This window comes from Scyliorhinus torazame, chromosome 6, assembly GCF_047496885.1.
Source record: "Scyliorhinus torazame isolate Kashiwa2021f chromosome 6, sScyTor2.1, whole genome shotgun sequence".
Lineage (NCBI taxonomy): Eukaryota > Metazoa > Chordata > Chondrichthyes > Carcharhiniformes > Scyliorhinidae > Scyliorhinus > Scyliorhinus torazame.
The window spans coordinates 198,340,860-198,357,379 of NC_092712.1; the positions used below are offsets into that span (position 1 = coordinate 198,340,860).

At 47.8% G+C, this 16,520-nt stretch overlaps 1 protein-coding gene across 7 annotated transcripts in view; it reads left to right on the plus strand.

Annotated features, from left to right (window-relative positions):
- The window catches only part of LOC140425220 (protein PALS2-like), a 173,179-nt gene that overhangs the window by 128,891 nt on the left and 27,768 nt on the right, over positions 1–16,520 (plus strand). For all 7 annotated transcript variants that reach the window (XM_072509272.1, XM_072509273.1, XM_072509270.1 and 4 more), the window contains exons 4-5: positions 9,728–9,880; positions 12,550–12,777. In XM_072509272.1, the coding sequence (XP_072365373.1) occupies positions 9,728–9,880; positions 12,550–12,777 (381 nt within the window). The remainder of the gene's footprint in view (positions 1–9,727; positions 9,881–12,549; positions 12,778–16,520) is intronic.

The window sequence follows — 16,520 nt, forward strand, 5'->3', positions numbered from 1 at the left end:
TTTTCCTTTACCCCTTCTGTTCTTATGTAGCTTCCCTTTAAATGTAGTCATACTATTCACCTCAGCTGCTCCTTGTGGTGGTGAGTACTAGATTCTTACCACTCTCTTAGGTAAATCTTTGTCCTGTTCTTTTACAAGTTCCTTCCCTCCACGATTACCAAATCGACTGAATTCAAAAACCATCTAGAATCACAATTTATTGTTTGAAGTTTACTATTCAAAGGATGAGTAGCTCACAATACAGTGGCTAAAAGTTCCCTTTACTTACAATCTCGCAAGTGGTCAATCTTTCATTTGAATGTAGTCAGTCAGTTGATCAAGCTACTGCCTCTGTCTTCTCTTTGCTCATCTTGTTGATTGCAGGGGTAGCAACGATCATTCTTGTGCTCCAGGATTTGTACCTTCAGTGGGACATGCTGGATGTTCTTTTCGAGTGAGATTGGTGTATATTAGTGGAATACGCATCATCCACTTGCTTTGAAACACTATCCACCTTCTTTAGTGGTATTCTTTGCAGTTTCCCCATGGTTCTCAATCCTTTTGTGTACAGCCTTATCAGAATAGTGCCCAAGTGTATTACAAGCCAGATTTGACAACTTTGCTCATCAGTGGTTTCATCCTGTGACAGTGCTCATCACCGGGTTGATTGACTTCTTGCCGCCACAAAATACAGTGTGCTAATAATAGAGCATCCTGACTTCTGGTTGCGGCGATGCACTGCTAAGCCGCACGTTTCGGCACCTCCCGTTCCAACGGACTTTTAGGCTCTTATCGGGAGCCCCAACGGAATTTTTTTTCGACCAAACCCAGTGTGAGGTGACGAAGGAAGGAGTCCCCCCGGGTGTGGATGGCAAGGAGCGGCGGTAGTGGCCAGATTGCGGAGGATCCTTTGGAGCAGCGGCAGAGAAGAGAAGGGAGAAGCAAGATGGAGCCCAGATGGTATGGGGCCCGGAACAGCAGGAGTTCCTCCGACGATGTGTGGAGGAGCTCAAGAAAGAGGTGCTGGCGCCGATGTTACTGGCAATCGAGGGACTAAAGGAAACACCAAAGGTCCAGGCGATGGAGCTCCGCGGAGTGAAGGCAAAGGCAGCCGAGAACGAAGATGAGATACCGGGCCTGGTGGTAAAAACGGAGACGCACGAGGCACTGCATAAGAGGTGCATAGAAAGGCTGGAAGCCCCGGAGAACAGCTCGAGGAGGAAAAACCTATGGATTTTAGGTCTCCCCGAAGGAACAGAGGGAGCTGATGCTGGGGCGTATGTGAGTACGATGCTCCATACACTAATGGGAGCTGAGCCCTCAATGGGCCCCCTGGAAGTGGAGGGAGCGTACCGGGTCCTCGTGAGAAGACCAAAGGCAGGGGAAACACCAAGAGCAATAGTGGTGAAGTTCCATCGAAACAGGGACAGAGAGATGGTCCTGACCTGGGCAAAGAAGACACGGAGTAGCAAATGGGAGAACGCGGTGATACGCGTGTATCAAGACTGGAGTGCGGAGGTGGCGAGAAGGAGGGCGAGTTTCAACCGGGGAAAGGCGGTGCTCCATAGGAAGAAAGTCAAATTTGGGATGCTGCAGCCTGCGAGACTGTGGGTCACGCATCAGGGCAAACACCTCTACTTCGAGACGGCGGAGGAGGCATGGACATTCATTCAAGAAGAGAAATTGGACTAGATTTGAGAAATTGATGTCTGGAGAGAGGTAGCGAGGTGGTGGTACAGAAATGTAAAGTGGGGAGAGGGGAGGCCTACTGTATAATAATGTTGGATGGGGAATTCCCCCCCCCCCCCCCAATGGGGGGGACACGAAGAAATGTGGGCGCCGGTGGAAAAAGGGATAGGGAAGGGGAATGAGGGAACTGCGCCATTTGGGGCGGGGCCGAGAGGAAAGCGCGGGTATTTTCCCGCGCTATGGAAATTATAGCGGGAAAAGGGGCGCAGGAAGGAAGGGCGCCTCACACGCAGAGAGGTCAAAGAATGAACGGGGGAAGCCGAGGTCAGCCAGAGTTAGCTGACTTCCGGAAGCAATATGGGGGGAGTAATCAGGCTAGAGGGGGATCTAGCGGGGGGGGGGATTAACTGGGTTGCTGCTGCTGAGTGTAGGGGGGAGCTGATACGAGGCGAGGTGGTCGGGACGGGAGAGCGCCATCTGGGGGACAGATGGGTGCGTGACACCTGGGTGAGGAGATGGCTTAAAAAGGGGGATGGCTAGTCGACGAGGGGGGGCGGGGGGGGGGGGGGGTAAATGGCCCCCCAATCCGGCTGATCACGTGGAATGTGAGAGGTTTAAATGGGCCGATTAAGAGGGCAAGGGTGTTTGCGCACTTAAAGAGACTGAAGGCGGATGTAGTTATGCTCCAGGAGACGCACCTGAAGTTGGCGGATCAGATTAGACTAAGGAAAGGATGGGTGGGACAGGTATTCCACTCAGGGTTGGACGCGAAAAACAGAGGGGTGGCAATACTGGTGGGGAAACTTGTATCGTTCGAGGCTAAGACCATAGTGGTGGATAGTGGGGGCAGATATGTGATGGTGAGTGGCAGATTGCAGGGTGTGGCAGTTGTGCTGGTGAATGTATATGCCCCGAACTGGGATGACGTGGGATTCATGAAGCGAATGCTGGGATGTATCCCGGACCTGGAGGTGGGAAACCTGTTAATGGGGGGGGGACTTCAACACAGTGCTGGACCCAGGGCTGGACCGGTCCAGATCCAGGACCGGGAGAAGGCCGGCAGCGGCCAAGGTGCTTAAGGGATTTATGGAACAAATGGGGGGAGTAGATCCGTGGAAATTCACCAGACCGATGGGTAAAGAGTTTTCCTTTTTCTCCCACGTCCATAAGGTATACTCCCGGATAGACTTTTTTGTTTTGGGAAGGGCACTGATCCCGAAAGTGGCAGGAACGGAGTACTCGGCCATAGCCGTTTCAGATCACGCCCCGCATTGGGTGGATCTGGAACTAGGAGAGAAAAGGGAGCAGCGCCCACTCTGGCGATTAGACATGGGACTACTGGCGGACGAAGGGGTATGTGGAAGGGTGAGGGGATGTATCGAAAGATACCTGGAGGTCAATGACGATGGGGAGGTCCAGGTGGGGGTAGTATGGGGAGCGCTGAAGGCGGTGGTTAGAGGAGAGCTGATTTCCATCAGGGCCCACAAGGGGAAACAAGAGGGTAAAGAAAGAGAGAGATTAGTGGGGGAAATTTTGAGGGTGGATAAGAAGTATGCGGAGGCCCCAGACGAAGGGCTATACAGGGAAAGACGAAGATTACAGACGGAGTTTGACCTGCTGACCACGGGAAAGGCAGAGGCACAGTGGAGGAAGGCACAGGGGATACAATTTGAATATGGGGAAAAGGCGAGCCGGCTGCTGGCCCAACAACTCCGGAAGAGGGGGGCGGCGAGAGAGGAAGAGGGGGCGGTGAGAGAGATCGGAGGAGTTAGGGACGAAACGGGAAAGATGGAGCAGAGAGCAGGGAAAGTGAACGAGGTGTTCAAGACATTTTATGAGAGGCTGTACAAGTCCCAACCCCCGGAGGGGAAAGAAGGAATGATACACTTTTTGGATCAGCTAGAGTTCCCGAGGGTGGAGGGGCAGGAGGTGGCAGGTCTGGGGGCGCAGATTGAGGTGGATGAGGTGATCAAAGGAATAGGGAACATGCAAGCAGGGAAGGCCCCGGGACCAGATGGGTTCCCGGTGGAATTTTATAGGAAGTATATGGACCTGCTGGCCCCGCTTTTGGCGAGAACCTTTAATGAGGCTAAGGAAAGGGGGATATTACCCCCGACAATGTCGGAGGCGACAATAGCGCTAGTCCTGAAACGAGACAAAGACCCGCTGCAGTGCGGGTCATACAGGCCCATCTCCCTCCTAAACGTAGACGCCAAACTGCTGGCCAAAGTGATGGCGACAAGGATAGAGGATTGTGTCCCAGGGGTGGTACATGACGACCAGGCAGGATTTGTAAAGGGGAGACAATTGAATGCCAATGTACAAAGGTTGCTGGGAGTGATGATGATGCCCCCATCGGAGGGGGAGGCAGAGATAGTGGTGGCGATGGATGCAGAGAAGGCATTCGATAGGGTGGAGTGGGACTATCTGTGGGAAGTGCTGAAGAGATTTGGGTTCGGGGAGGGGTTTATTAGATAGGTTAGACTCTTGTACGGGGCCCCGGTGGCAAGCGTAGGGATACTTTCGACTACAGAGGGGTACAAGACAAGGGTGCCCCTGTCCCCGTCCCCGTTCCTGTTCGCGTTGGCAATTGAACCATTGGCCATGGCGGGGAGGGACTCTAAGAAGTGGAGGGGGGTGCTTAGAGGGGGAGAGGAACATCGAGTGTCACTATATGCAGATGATTTACTGCTATATGTGGCGGACCCGGTAGAGGGGATGCCAGAGGTAATGCAGATACTCAGGTAGTTTGGAGAGTTCTCGGGATACAAATTAAATATGGGAAAGAGTGAGCTTTTTGTGATGCACCCCGGGGAACAGGGCAGGGGGATAGATGCTCTGCCACTGAGGAGAGTGGTAAGGAATTTTCGATACCTGGGGATTTAGGTGGCCAGGAACTGGGGAACCCTGCATAAACTTAACCTAACGCGACTGGTAGAGCAGATGGAGGAGGACTTTAAGAGGTGGGATATGGTGCCCCTGTCATTGGCGGGCAGAGTCCAGGCGGTTAAAATGGTGGTCCTCCCGAGGTTTCTTTTCGGGTTTCAGTGCCTCCCCATCCTGATTACAAAGGCCTTTTTCAAAAGAATAGACAGGAGTATTATGAGCTTTGTGTGGGCGGGAAAGACCCCGAGGGTAAAGAGGGGGTTCCTGCAGCGCAGTAGGGACAGAGGGGGATTGGCACTGCCGAATCTGGGCGACTACTATTGGGCCGCCAATGTGTCGATGGTCTGTAAGTGGATGAGGGAAGAAGAAGGTGCGGCGTGGAAAAAGCTGGAGATGGCGTCCTGTAAGGGAACGAGCCTAAAAGCGCTAGTGACGACGCCGCTACCGTTCTCCCCGAAAAGGTACACCACAAACCCAGTGGTGGTGGCGACCTTGAAGATCTGGGAGCAGTGGAGACGACACAGGGGAGTGACGGGTGCCTCGGTGTGGTCCCCGATAAGGAATAACCACAGGTTCGTCCCGGGGAGGATAGATGGGGGATTTCAATGTTGGCAGCGAGCAGGAATTAGAAAGCTGAAGGACCTGTTTGTAGACTGGACGTTTGCGAGTCTGGGAGCGCTGGACGAAAAATATAAGTTGCCACCAGGGAATGCCTTCCGATACATGCAAGTGAGGGCATTTACGAGGCAACAGGTGAGGGAATTTCCGCAGCTCTCGACGCAAGGGATCCAGGATAGAGTGATTTCGGGGGCATGGGTTGGAGAAGGTAAAGTGTCCGAAATATACAGGGAGATGAGAGACGAGGGGGAGGCGATGGTCGAGGAGCTGAAGGGGAAATGGGAAGAGGAGCTGTGGGAAGAGATCGAGGAGGGGCTGTGGGCCGATGCCCTAAGTAGGGTAAATTCCTCGTCCTCGTGTGCCAGGCTTAGCCTGATTCAATTTAAGGTTCTACACAGAGCGCATATGACGGGAGAAAGACTGAGCAGGTTTTTCGGGGTGGAGGACAGATCTGGAAGGTGCTCAGGAAGCTCGGCGAACCACACTCGCATGTTCTGGTCGTGTCCGACACTGCACGAGTTCTGGGAGGGTGTGGCAAGAGTGATTTCAAAGGTGGTGGGGGTCCGGGTCAAACCAGGCTGGGGGTTAGCTATATTTGGGGTTGCAGAAGAGCCGGGAGTGCAGGAGGCGAGAGAGGCCGATATCTTGGCCTTTGCGTCCCTAGTTGCCCGGCGAAGGATTCTGCTTGTGTGGAAGGAAGCGAAGCCCCCGGGCGCGGAGGCCTGGATAAACGACATGGCAGGGTTCATAAGACTGGAAAGAATAAAATATGCGTTAAGAGGATCGGCTCAGGGGTTCGCCAGGCGGTGGCAACCGTTCCTTGACTATCTTGCGGAACGATAATGGAAAAAACAGAAAGGACAGCAGCAGCAACCCGGGGGGGGGGGGGGGGGGGGCGGAGTATTACTCCGGGTTTTTGTTTTTTGCCAGTTGTTGATATTTGCTTTTTGTTTTTTTTTCTCTTTTCATTTGTTGTTAGTTTAATATATTATTTAAATAACGTTTAATGTATATTCCTTTATTCAGCTGTAAAAACGGAAAATTTTTGTTTGAAAAATTTCAATAAAATATATATTTTTTAAAAAAATAGAGCATCTTCACCTCTGACATGAGGGGAGGGATTCTTTCTCTAAGCCTCCATGCCAAAATCGCGATCGGCGCGGGGGCGAAGATTGAGCGTTGACGACGAAACCCGGATGAGACGTCGCTTCTGCCACGAATCGCGCGCGTGCGTGGTCTACGCAGCGCGAGTCAGGGACCATTGACAGAGGCCCCCGCGGCGACTCTCCCAAGTGTAACTGGCCGAGTTCCTGACGGCGTGGGTCTCTCATCGTCCACAGCCGTCGGGGCTGGGGGGATCCCTCGCCGGGTGGGGTCATACAGACGACCAGGCTATCGATCGGGGGCCACCGGTCCACAGGCGTGCACAATCTCGTGGGGCCTATCTTTTTCGTGCCGGTCCGCGGTGTGGGGCCGCCATTTCGCGCGGGGCGGCCGCCACCGCCGTGCGATGTGCGGACCCCCGACCGGAATTGCAGTGCCCCATATCGGCAGCCGGAGCTGCGAGGACTACTCCAGGGCCCTGCTAGCTCCCTTCAGGTAGGAGAATCACTCTGGACTTACTTCAGGAAAGTCCAGAGTGATTCGCCCGCATTTTGACGCTGGAGTGGGGACATAGTCCCATTATTGGAGAATCCCACCCCAGGTCTCCGTGCAAGGCCGGCTGGATCTTTTTAAACATGCTGCAGCACTTTGCTCAAGAAAAGAGACGATTGTGAAGTGATTGAGGTCTTTTTTATGAAATTGTTTAATAGGTTGAAAGCAGAGAAGATATTTCGACATACGGGATACATCAGAACTGGTGCCTATCTTTTTGGTCAAATCATGTGCGTGTTGATTGGTCAGGGAGCACTCGCAAGCCTTGGCCAACTAAATTTGAATGCGGCTGTGTCTCTAGAACACATTCTGATTAAAGAAGTTTCTCCTGGACTTATTAGTGACAATCTTGTGTTTATGGGCCCTGGTTCTGACATATCCCGTAAGTCGAAACATCTCTCTGCTTTCAACCTATGAAACAATTTCATAAAAAAGACCTCCATCACTTCTCAATCGTCTCTTTTCTAGCGAGTAGAGCTGCAGCATGTTTACAATTTCCTGTTGGGTCTACCTAATTTTTCAGTAAACTCCAGTAAAACCTTTGTACGTTCTCCAGTGCCTTTATAGGTTGTCCAAGTCTCTGAAGTGATGTAGGAGCATGGGGTCACTGCTACCTGGTAAACAGCAACCTTCTTTTCAGATTTGCCATCCTAGTCCTTAAATACACTTTTTCTTAGTTGATTCAAGGCTGAGCTGGCACATTGCAGGAACTGACGAATTCCGAAATCTGTATCCGCCTTAGTTGAGTGGAAGATCCCAAGATGGGGAAATGATCGATATATTCCAGGAACTCGTCGTTTTTCTTAATCGCGGGGAGAGGTGTATATTGTGGGAGCTGATTGGACGCGAGGAGAGGTGTATACTGTGGGAGTTGATTGGACGTGGGGAGAGGTGTATACTGTGGGAGCTAATTGGACGAGGATCTTAGTTTTCAAGGTGTTTAGTGAAAGTCCATTTTAATCATATACATTGTAGAAGGAGTCGACAGTGACGTGGAGCTCAGTTTTTGAGTCAGCACACACAAGCATCGGCTACATACTGAAAAACTATGGCTAAGGTTGGCATGCTTTAGTGGGCAGCACGGTGGCACAGTGGTTAGCATTGCTGCCTATGGCGCTGAGGACCGGGGTTCGAATCCCGGCCCCGGGTCACTGTCCTTGTGGAGTTTGCACATTCTCCCCGTGTCTGCGTGGGTTTCGCCCGCACAACCCAAAGATGTGCAAGGTAGGCGGATTGGCCACGCTAAATTGCCCCTTAATTGAAAACAAAATAATTGGGTACTCTAAATTTTAATAAAAAGGTTGGCGTGCTTTGGTTTTTTGATTGGTTGTGCTGAACAGTTTCTTGTCTGTCCTGTAGATTATTTCCATAATATGCAGGAGGTGAGATACAGCATTGCTGTGAGGAAAATGGAGGAAAGTTGGTGCAATGACACGCTCTTGCTTGGTCTCGGTCTTCGCTGAGATAGGGTTTGCGGTTGTTCCATTAGTGAGGATTATGGCTTGTATGTTATCATGGAGTAGGTGGAAGATTGTCACAAATTTATGAGGGCAGCCCAATTTAAGGATTTGCAGTTGACATGGACTACATGTCTTGCCCAGCGGAGTTGGTTTTGAGTGATTAGCGTCTTGATACGGAGAAAGTCTGCTTGGGAGGGGATACTGCTGTTGCACTGCCTTTCCCTCCGCTGGATTTGGCAGATATTGTGAAGGCACCACTGGTGGTACTTCTCCAGTGCTTTTAGGTGTCTGCTGCAGGTTGTCCAAATCTCCATATGGCTGACACCAAACTCCCAAAGTGACTGATGTACCCAGAACAGGATACTCCCAGGAGGACAGCAGAAATACATTAGGAATGTCCTCAAAGTAGCCTGAAGAGATCAAACATCCCCATCAACTGCACGGAAGTCCCTAGCTTCTGACTGATCAAAAGGAGAAGTTTCATTCGGGAAGCACCGAACACGTTGAAAGACTTCATCAAGAACATTTAGAGGCAAGGTCAAACAACCAATCTAGTCAACCCTTCAAGCATCTCCTGCCTCACATGCGACAGAGTCCGCAGATCACACATTGGACTTAGCGGCCGTTTCAGAACTAATTAAACCAGTGTGGATGTAAAACATCCTCTAACCCGCAGGACTCCAAAGAAGAAGAGACCCTTTATAGTACTCCAAGGGTAGTCTAATCAAGGTTATGTGCAAGTTTGGCAGAACTTCAACTTCTCTGCTTTGCAATTCTGATCCTTTAGAAATGAACCCCAGTGCTTGCCTTGCCTGTTTGTTAATGGCCACATGAGCCAATGTTGCTGCTTTTCGTAGTTGGTTTATTGAGTACCCAGATCTCCCCTTATTTCCCAAAAAGTATGTGGCCTTAATATTGCTACCAAAATGGGCCATCTCATACTTATCCGTATTCAAAATAAGTTGCCAGTTGCATGTTTGTTCTGCGCCTTCATTCACATCTTCCTGTATTTTGTGACGGTCTCCCTGTAGCATAGAACATACAGTGCAGAAGGAGGCCATTTGACCCATCGAGTCTGCACCGACCCACTTAAACCCTCACTTCCACCTATCCCCATAACCCAATAACCCCACTTAAACTTTTTGGACATGAAGGGCAATTTAGCATGGCCAATCCACCTAACCTGCACGTCTTTGGACTGTGGGAGGAAACCGGAACACCCAGAGGAAACCCAGGCAGACATGGGGAGAACGTGCAGACTCCGCACAGACAGTGACCCAGCAGGGAATCGAACCTGGGACCCTGGCGCTGTGAAGCCATAGTGCTAGCAACTTGTGCTGCCCTGCTAAATAGAATTCTAAATAGAATTAAATAGATAATTGTTAAATAGATTCTGCACCAATGTTTAGGAAATAATGGTTCTTTCTTAATGTTTGCAGTCACTTTTGGAAGCTCATGATTTGGTTGCATCGAAGTGTTATGAAACACCACCCTCAAGCCCCAGCCTGCTAAATGAAATCTTGAGGAACCAGACAGCGTCAGGAGATGCTGTTCGTATGATAGGAATTCAAAAGAAGGCCATGGAGCCTTTGGTAAGCATTTAGTTTCATTTGAGAGTTGGTGATCGATGTATCTTGGGTATTTGCTTATTTATAATTTTGGATTCTTGTATTTGTAGTGTTGCAGAGTTCCTGTAATCATCAATCACATTAGATCATATCAATCCTGGGACTGCTACCTGGTAACTCCCCATTCCTGAGTACTTGTGGGTCTGAACTAGGGCAATATTTGGGCACAGCTTGAGGGGTTGTAATACGAACCAGGACTGGATGAGCTTAGAATAGAAAATAGAAAAAAAAAATTAAAAAAAAAAAAAAAGATGAATGGAAGATTTTTTTTGTTTCCTTTTTCTCACCATTTTCTCTCTTCCTTTCCTAATATCTTGCTGGGTTCAAGCTCTATAGGTTCCAATAATTGTGTAAAACCTCATGCCAAATTGCCACTTGAACTAACTACACGGTTATCTAGCTGTTTGATTTGGCTGGTCTGTGATGGTCACTCATTGCTGGCACATTTCCAGCTAGATATGTTGCATAATCAGAAAGCATTGTTGATTTTGCCCTCTACAACACCAGTGCAGAAGTCAATTATAGTGTCCCTACCACTGTTCCAGCTCAGATTAGTTTATTCAACTCGGGCAGAGGACTATAACTCTGTGTGGTTTTCACTGTTTATTGATATGATTATTTCAGGCATCCATATAACAGAGATGGCATTCCAGAATAGTTGAGCTTTTGGACCAATGTGTACCCTTCATTTTGTTTGGCACAAGTGAACATACAGGGATTGTTTTAGCTGAGAATAGCTAGAGAAACTGTTGGCTTCATAAAATTGGTGTGAGACCAGTCCTGAACCATTTTGTGAACGGAGAAGGATTCCTCCTGTTTCTCTTTCTAAATTGTTTTCTAAGTATTAAAAATGGAATACAAATGATTTCAAAGTTTGCAGATATAGAAACTTTAAGTATTGTGAACTATGGGGAAAATATTGATAAGGAGGACATGGGTTGATGGAATGGGTAGATATGGCAGATTAATTTTTTTTTAAATTTAGAGTGCCCAATTCATTTTTTCCAATTAAGGGGCAATTTAGCGTGGCCAATCCACCTACCCTGCACATCTTTGGGTTGTGGGGGCGAAACCCACGCAAAGACGGGGAGAATGTCCAAACTCCACATGGACAGTGACCCAGAGCCGGGATCAAACCTCGGACCTCGGCGCCGTGAGGCAGCAGTGCATGGCAGATGAAATTTAATGCAGAGAGGTGTGAATTGATACACTTGGGGAGGAAGAAGAAAGAGGTCATGTAAAATACAATTCTAAAAGAGGTGCAGGAACATAGAGATACCCGGGGGTATATGTGCACCGATTGTTGGAGGTGAGGGAGCAGTTTGAGAAAGTGGTTAAAAAAAAGTCATATATGGGGCGTCATTCTCCGACCCCCCCGCCGGGTTGGAGAATGGCCGTTGGCTGCCGTGAATCCCGTCCCCGCCGAAGTCTCCGGTACCGGAGATTGGGCGGGGGCGGGAATCGGGCCGCGCCGGTTGGCGGGACCCCCCGCTCAATTCTCCGGCCCGGATGGGCCGAAGTCCCGCCCAGAAATTGCCTGTCCCGCCGGCGTAAATCAAAGCTGGTATTTACCGGCGGGACCAGGCAGCGTGGGCGGGCTCCGGGGTCCTGGGGGGGGGGCGCGGGGCAATCTGACCCCGGGGGGTGCCCCCACGGTGGCCTGGCCCGCGATCGGGGCCCACCGATCCGCGGGAGGGCCTGTGCCGTGGGGGCACTCTTTCCCTTCCGCCACCGCCACGGCCTCCACCATGGCGGAGGCGGAAGAGACTCTCCCCACTGCGCATGCGCGGGAAACTGTCGGCGGCCGCTGATGCTCCCGCGCATGCGCCGCATTTCCGTGCCAGCTGGCGGGGCACCAAACGCCATTTCCGCCAGCTGGCGGGGCAGAAATCCCTCCGGCGCCGGCCTAGCCCCTCAATGTTGGGGCTCGGCCCCCAAAGATGCGGAGCATTCCGCACCTTTGGGCCGGCGCGATGCCTGTCTGATTGGCGCCGTTTTTGGCGCCAGTCGGCGGACATCGCGCCGTTGGGGGAGAATTTCGCCCCGGGTACTGGACTTTATAAATCGAGGCATTGAGTACAAAAGCAGGGAAATAGGAAATTATGGTAAAACCTTTATAAACCTCTGGCTTGGTCTTAACCAGAGTAGTGTGTCCAATTCTGTGCACCAAACCTTAGGAAGGATGCAAAGGCATTAGAGGGGGTGCATTAAAGATTTAGGAGAATTGTTTCAGGGATGAAATACTTCAGTTATGTTGACGGACTGGAGAAGCTGGGCTTCTCTTTGGACAAAAAAAAGGTTGAGAGGGGACTTAATTCAGAATGCTCTAGGCATTTTGGTTAGGGAGAAATTGGTTCCATTGGCAGGGAGATCGAGAACCAGAGGACACTGATTTTAAGGTGCTTGGCAAAAGAACCTGTGCTGACATGAGCAAAAACTCTTAAATAAGGCAACTTCACCTCACAGCAATAGGAGAAAGGGGAATGTTTACTATTTTCTTGTTTGCAGTGATACATTTTCTTAACCGTTTTTCACACTTGACCCCAATTGCTAAATGGTTGCATTTTGTTCTGATTTTGTTGGGGAAGCATAAACATCAAATAAGCTTTAATTATCTCATTTATTTTTAATAGGGTGTTACCTTTCGGGTGGAGAATAATGAACTGGTAATTGCAAGGATACTCCACGGAGGTATGATTGACCGTCAAGGTCTTCTCCATGCAGGCGATATCATTAAAGAAGTAAATGGCCGAGAAGTGGGGTCTGACCCAAAGGTACTGCAAGAAATATTAAAGGATTGCAGCGGAGGCATCACATTTAAGATCTTGCCCAGCTACAGAGATACACCTTTGCCCCTGCAGGTAAGAGATATTGCAGATGTGCTGATTGGGAAGTATTTAACATAATATTTTATTCTATAACAATTAAACTAATTGCCTCGGATCAGTAGAACTTGTACTTCATTGAACATTTACATCTTCAGAAAAGGCATTTTTCTGTTGAGAATCATGTTATATGTTTGATCCTAGAATCTGTTGTACTTTCTATTATCCTATTACTATTTAATGTTGTCCATCTGAATAGCTACATAATCGCTTTCCATTATAATAAAATCCATAATGAATAATCCATTAAATCCATATTTAAAGTGAGTCTTCAAATTATCGATGGAATATTTAACAACTGAAGAGTTGAAATTGCTTTGAGCTCTGATTCAGTCAGGAAATCAGTTGGAAAGTACTGGTGATTGGGATGGCAAGCAGGCAGATGGCCACATGGAATATCTCGTGATGCATTGACATGGCACAAGATTTGCACAGTTTTGACGTTGTAGCAGCTTTACAAAAGGTTGATGGCCCAAACTAACACCAAGCAGAGCAACTAATCAGAGCAACAGTACCCATCTGGAGGGTCTTGCTCTGCTTTATAGTATCTGGTCAGATCCTGTCACCAGATTCAGGTTGCATTCATCCATATCTCTAATACGAACATATAAAATGGAGCAGAAGTATGCGATTTAGCCCCTCCAACCTGCACTGTCATTCAGTAAGATCATAGTCTATCTGTTTGTGTTTTCAATTCCCCCGATCTACCCCAGATGTCCCTTGCCGAACAAGAATCGTACCTGCCTTCACCATAAAATTATTCAATCACCGTGCCTCCACCACTCTTCTGAGGCAGATATTACCAAAGTTTCACAACCCTCAGTGAAAAAATGTCTTCCTTTCTGTGTCCTAAAAGTCTTGACACCTTATTTTAAAACAGTGCCCCAATTCTGGACCTGCCCACAAGTGGGGAGGCCTAATAGCACAGTGGTTAGCATTGCTGCTTCACCACGCCAGGGACCCGGGTTCAATTCCGGCCTTGCGTGAATTTGTGTGGTGTTTGCATGCTCTCCCTGTGTCTGCATGGGTTTCCTCCGGGCGCTCCGGATTCCTCTTTGAGTCCAAAGATGTGTTGGTTAGGTGGATTGGCCATAATAAGTTGCCCCTTCGTGTCCAGGGCTGTGCAGGTTAGGTTGTGGGAATAGTGGGGGAATGGGCATAGGTAGAGTGCTCATTTGAAGGGTCAGTGCAGACTTGATGGGCCAAATGGCCTCCGTCTGCATTGTTGGGATTTTAAGTAAAAATTAAATTCTAAGAAAACATACTTTTCACATCCACCTTGTCGAGACTGTTCAGGATCTTAGATTCTTTAATCAAGTCATTCCTCACTCTTTTAATCTCTAGTGGAAACAAGCCCAGTCTGTCCAACCTTTCCTTGTAAAACAATCTGCTCTATCCAGGTATCAATCTAGTATCCCTCTTCTGAATCATCTCCAATGCATTTATATCCTTCCTTAAATAAGGGGACCAAAACTGCATACATCCCTACTTTTTATGTTCAATTCCTCTCATAATAAAGGATAACATTTCATTCGCCTTCCTAATTACTTGTTGTACCTGCATATTAACTTATGATTCATGTACTAGAACACCTCGACCCCTCGGTACCTCAGAGTTTTGCAGCTGCACACTGTTTAATCAATACTCTGCTTTTTTATTTTTCCTGCCATGGGGCCCCAGCACAGCACACTGCAGGACTCCATTCTCGTCACTTCCTGACAGTCAGACAAAGACCCATTTATGCATAAACTCTGTTTTCTGCCGGACAACACATTTTCAGTCCATGCTAATATATAACCTCCTAGACTATGAGCTTTTATTTTCTGCAATAACCTTTGATGTGGCACCTTCTGGAAATCCAGGTACAGAATGTCTACAGACTCATCTTTATCTACAGTGTGTGTTACTCTGTCAATCTACTACAATAAATAAGTTAAACATAATTTCCCTTTCACAAAACCATCCTGATTCTTATGATTACCTTCATGATTACTGTGACATTTTCTAAGTGCCCAGCTGTAACCTCCTTAATGATCGATTCTAATACCTTCTCCATGGCAGATGTCCAGTTAACTGGTGTATAGTTTTCGGTTTACTCCCTCCTTTGCTTCTGGCGAATTTTGGAAAATCAACATCAACACATCTACTTTCTCATTTGCCCCCTCTTTTAAGACCCTAGGATGAAGTCCATCAGGACCCAGAGATTTGTCAGCCCACAGGTCCATCGGTTTGCTCAATACTGCTTCCCTAGTTTCATCAGGTTCCTCTCCCTGCCACCTCCTGCTTAACAGCGATTGCTGGAATATTCTTTGTACCTTCTATAGTGAAAACCGAAGCAAAATATTTGTTCATTTAATTCGCCATTTCCTTATTATTTATCATTAACTCCTGTCTGTAGGAGCAACACTCACTTTATTAACTCTTTTCCATAGAAACTTTTGCTATTGTTTTTCCGTTTCTAGCTAGCTTTCTCTCATTCTTTAATTTTTTTCCCCTGATTAAACTTTTAGTCATTCTCTGCCATTCTTTATATGCTGACCAATCATCTTTCAACGTTTGTATGTTTTTTCCTCAAGTTCGATGCTTTCCTTAACAACTTTAGTTAACCACGGATGGTGGGTCCTCCCCTTAAACTTGTTCTTTAAAATAGCAATATACTTCTATCGATCTATCCTCTCATCTAGTGTCTCCGTTCATTTCAGCTAGGTCAACTTTCATGCCCACATAATTGCCCTTATTTAAGTTTAAAATACTAGTCTTAGACCCACTCCTCCCGTTCAAACTGAATGTAAAATTCAATCATATTGCTACCTAATGGTGCCTTTGCTCTGAGGTAATTAATTAATCTTGTCGCATTGCACAGTACCAAGTCTAATATATCTTGCTCCCTGGTTCCAAAGTGCTGCTCAAAGAAACTGTCTGAAAGCATTGAACTCCTCATCCAGGCTACTCTTGCCAATCTCATTTTTCCAATTAATATGCAGATTAGAATCACCCATGATTATTGCTATCCCTTTATCACAAGCATCCAATATTTCTTATATACTTTGTCCTACATGTGGCTACTATTGGGAGGCCTCTAGACCGCTCCCACTAGTGAGTTCTTTCCCCTACTATTCCTCCTCTTCATTCAAACTAATTCTACTTCCTGATCTACTTAACCAAGGTAATCTCTTCACTATTGCACCAATGCCATGCTTGATTAACAGGACTACCCTCCATCCTATAGCCACGTTTCCATAATGGCCATCAGATCATATTTATTTACTTCAATGTGTGCTATCAATTAATTTAGTTTGCTATGAATTCTACGAGCATTCAGATACAGAACCTTTAGTTTTGTCTTTTTGTTACCTTTGTAACATCTAGTATTGACTGTTAGACTATTCTTAGATTTTTTTTTCTCTGTCCCTTCCTGCCATTCTCTGCCCCTCATTTCCCATATTACTATTTTTCCCTCTTACCTTGTCTACCCCATCATTTGCCACATCTACCCAAACGTGATCCCTCACTCACTTTGTTTCGTTTAAAGCCCTCTCTACTTCTACTGTCTTCTAATGCACCAGTTCAATGTGTACACTTTCTGTATAGCCCAAGTTAGGATTTATTTTGTATCTTAGCCTACAGATTTAAGTGAGGATGTACTGTTGGGTTGGTGTTAGATTTAAAAATTGCATGGAACATGAGATCCAGACTACCAAGATAGTTTAGAGAGAAGA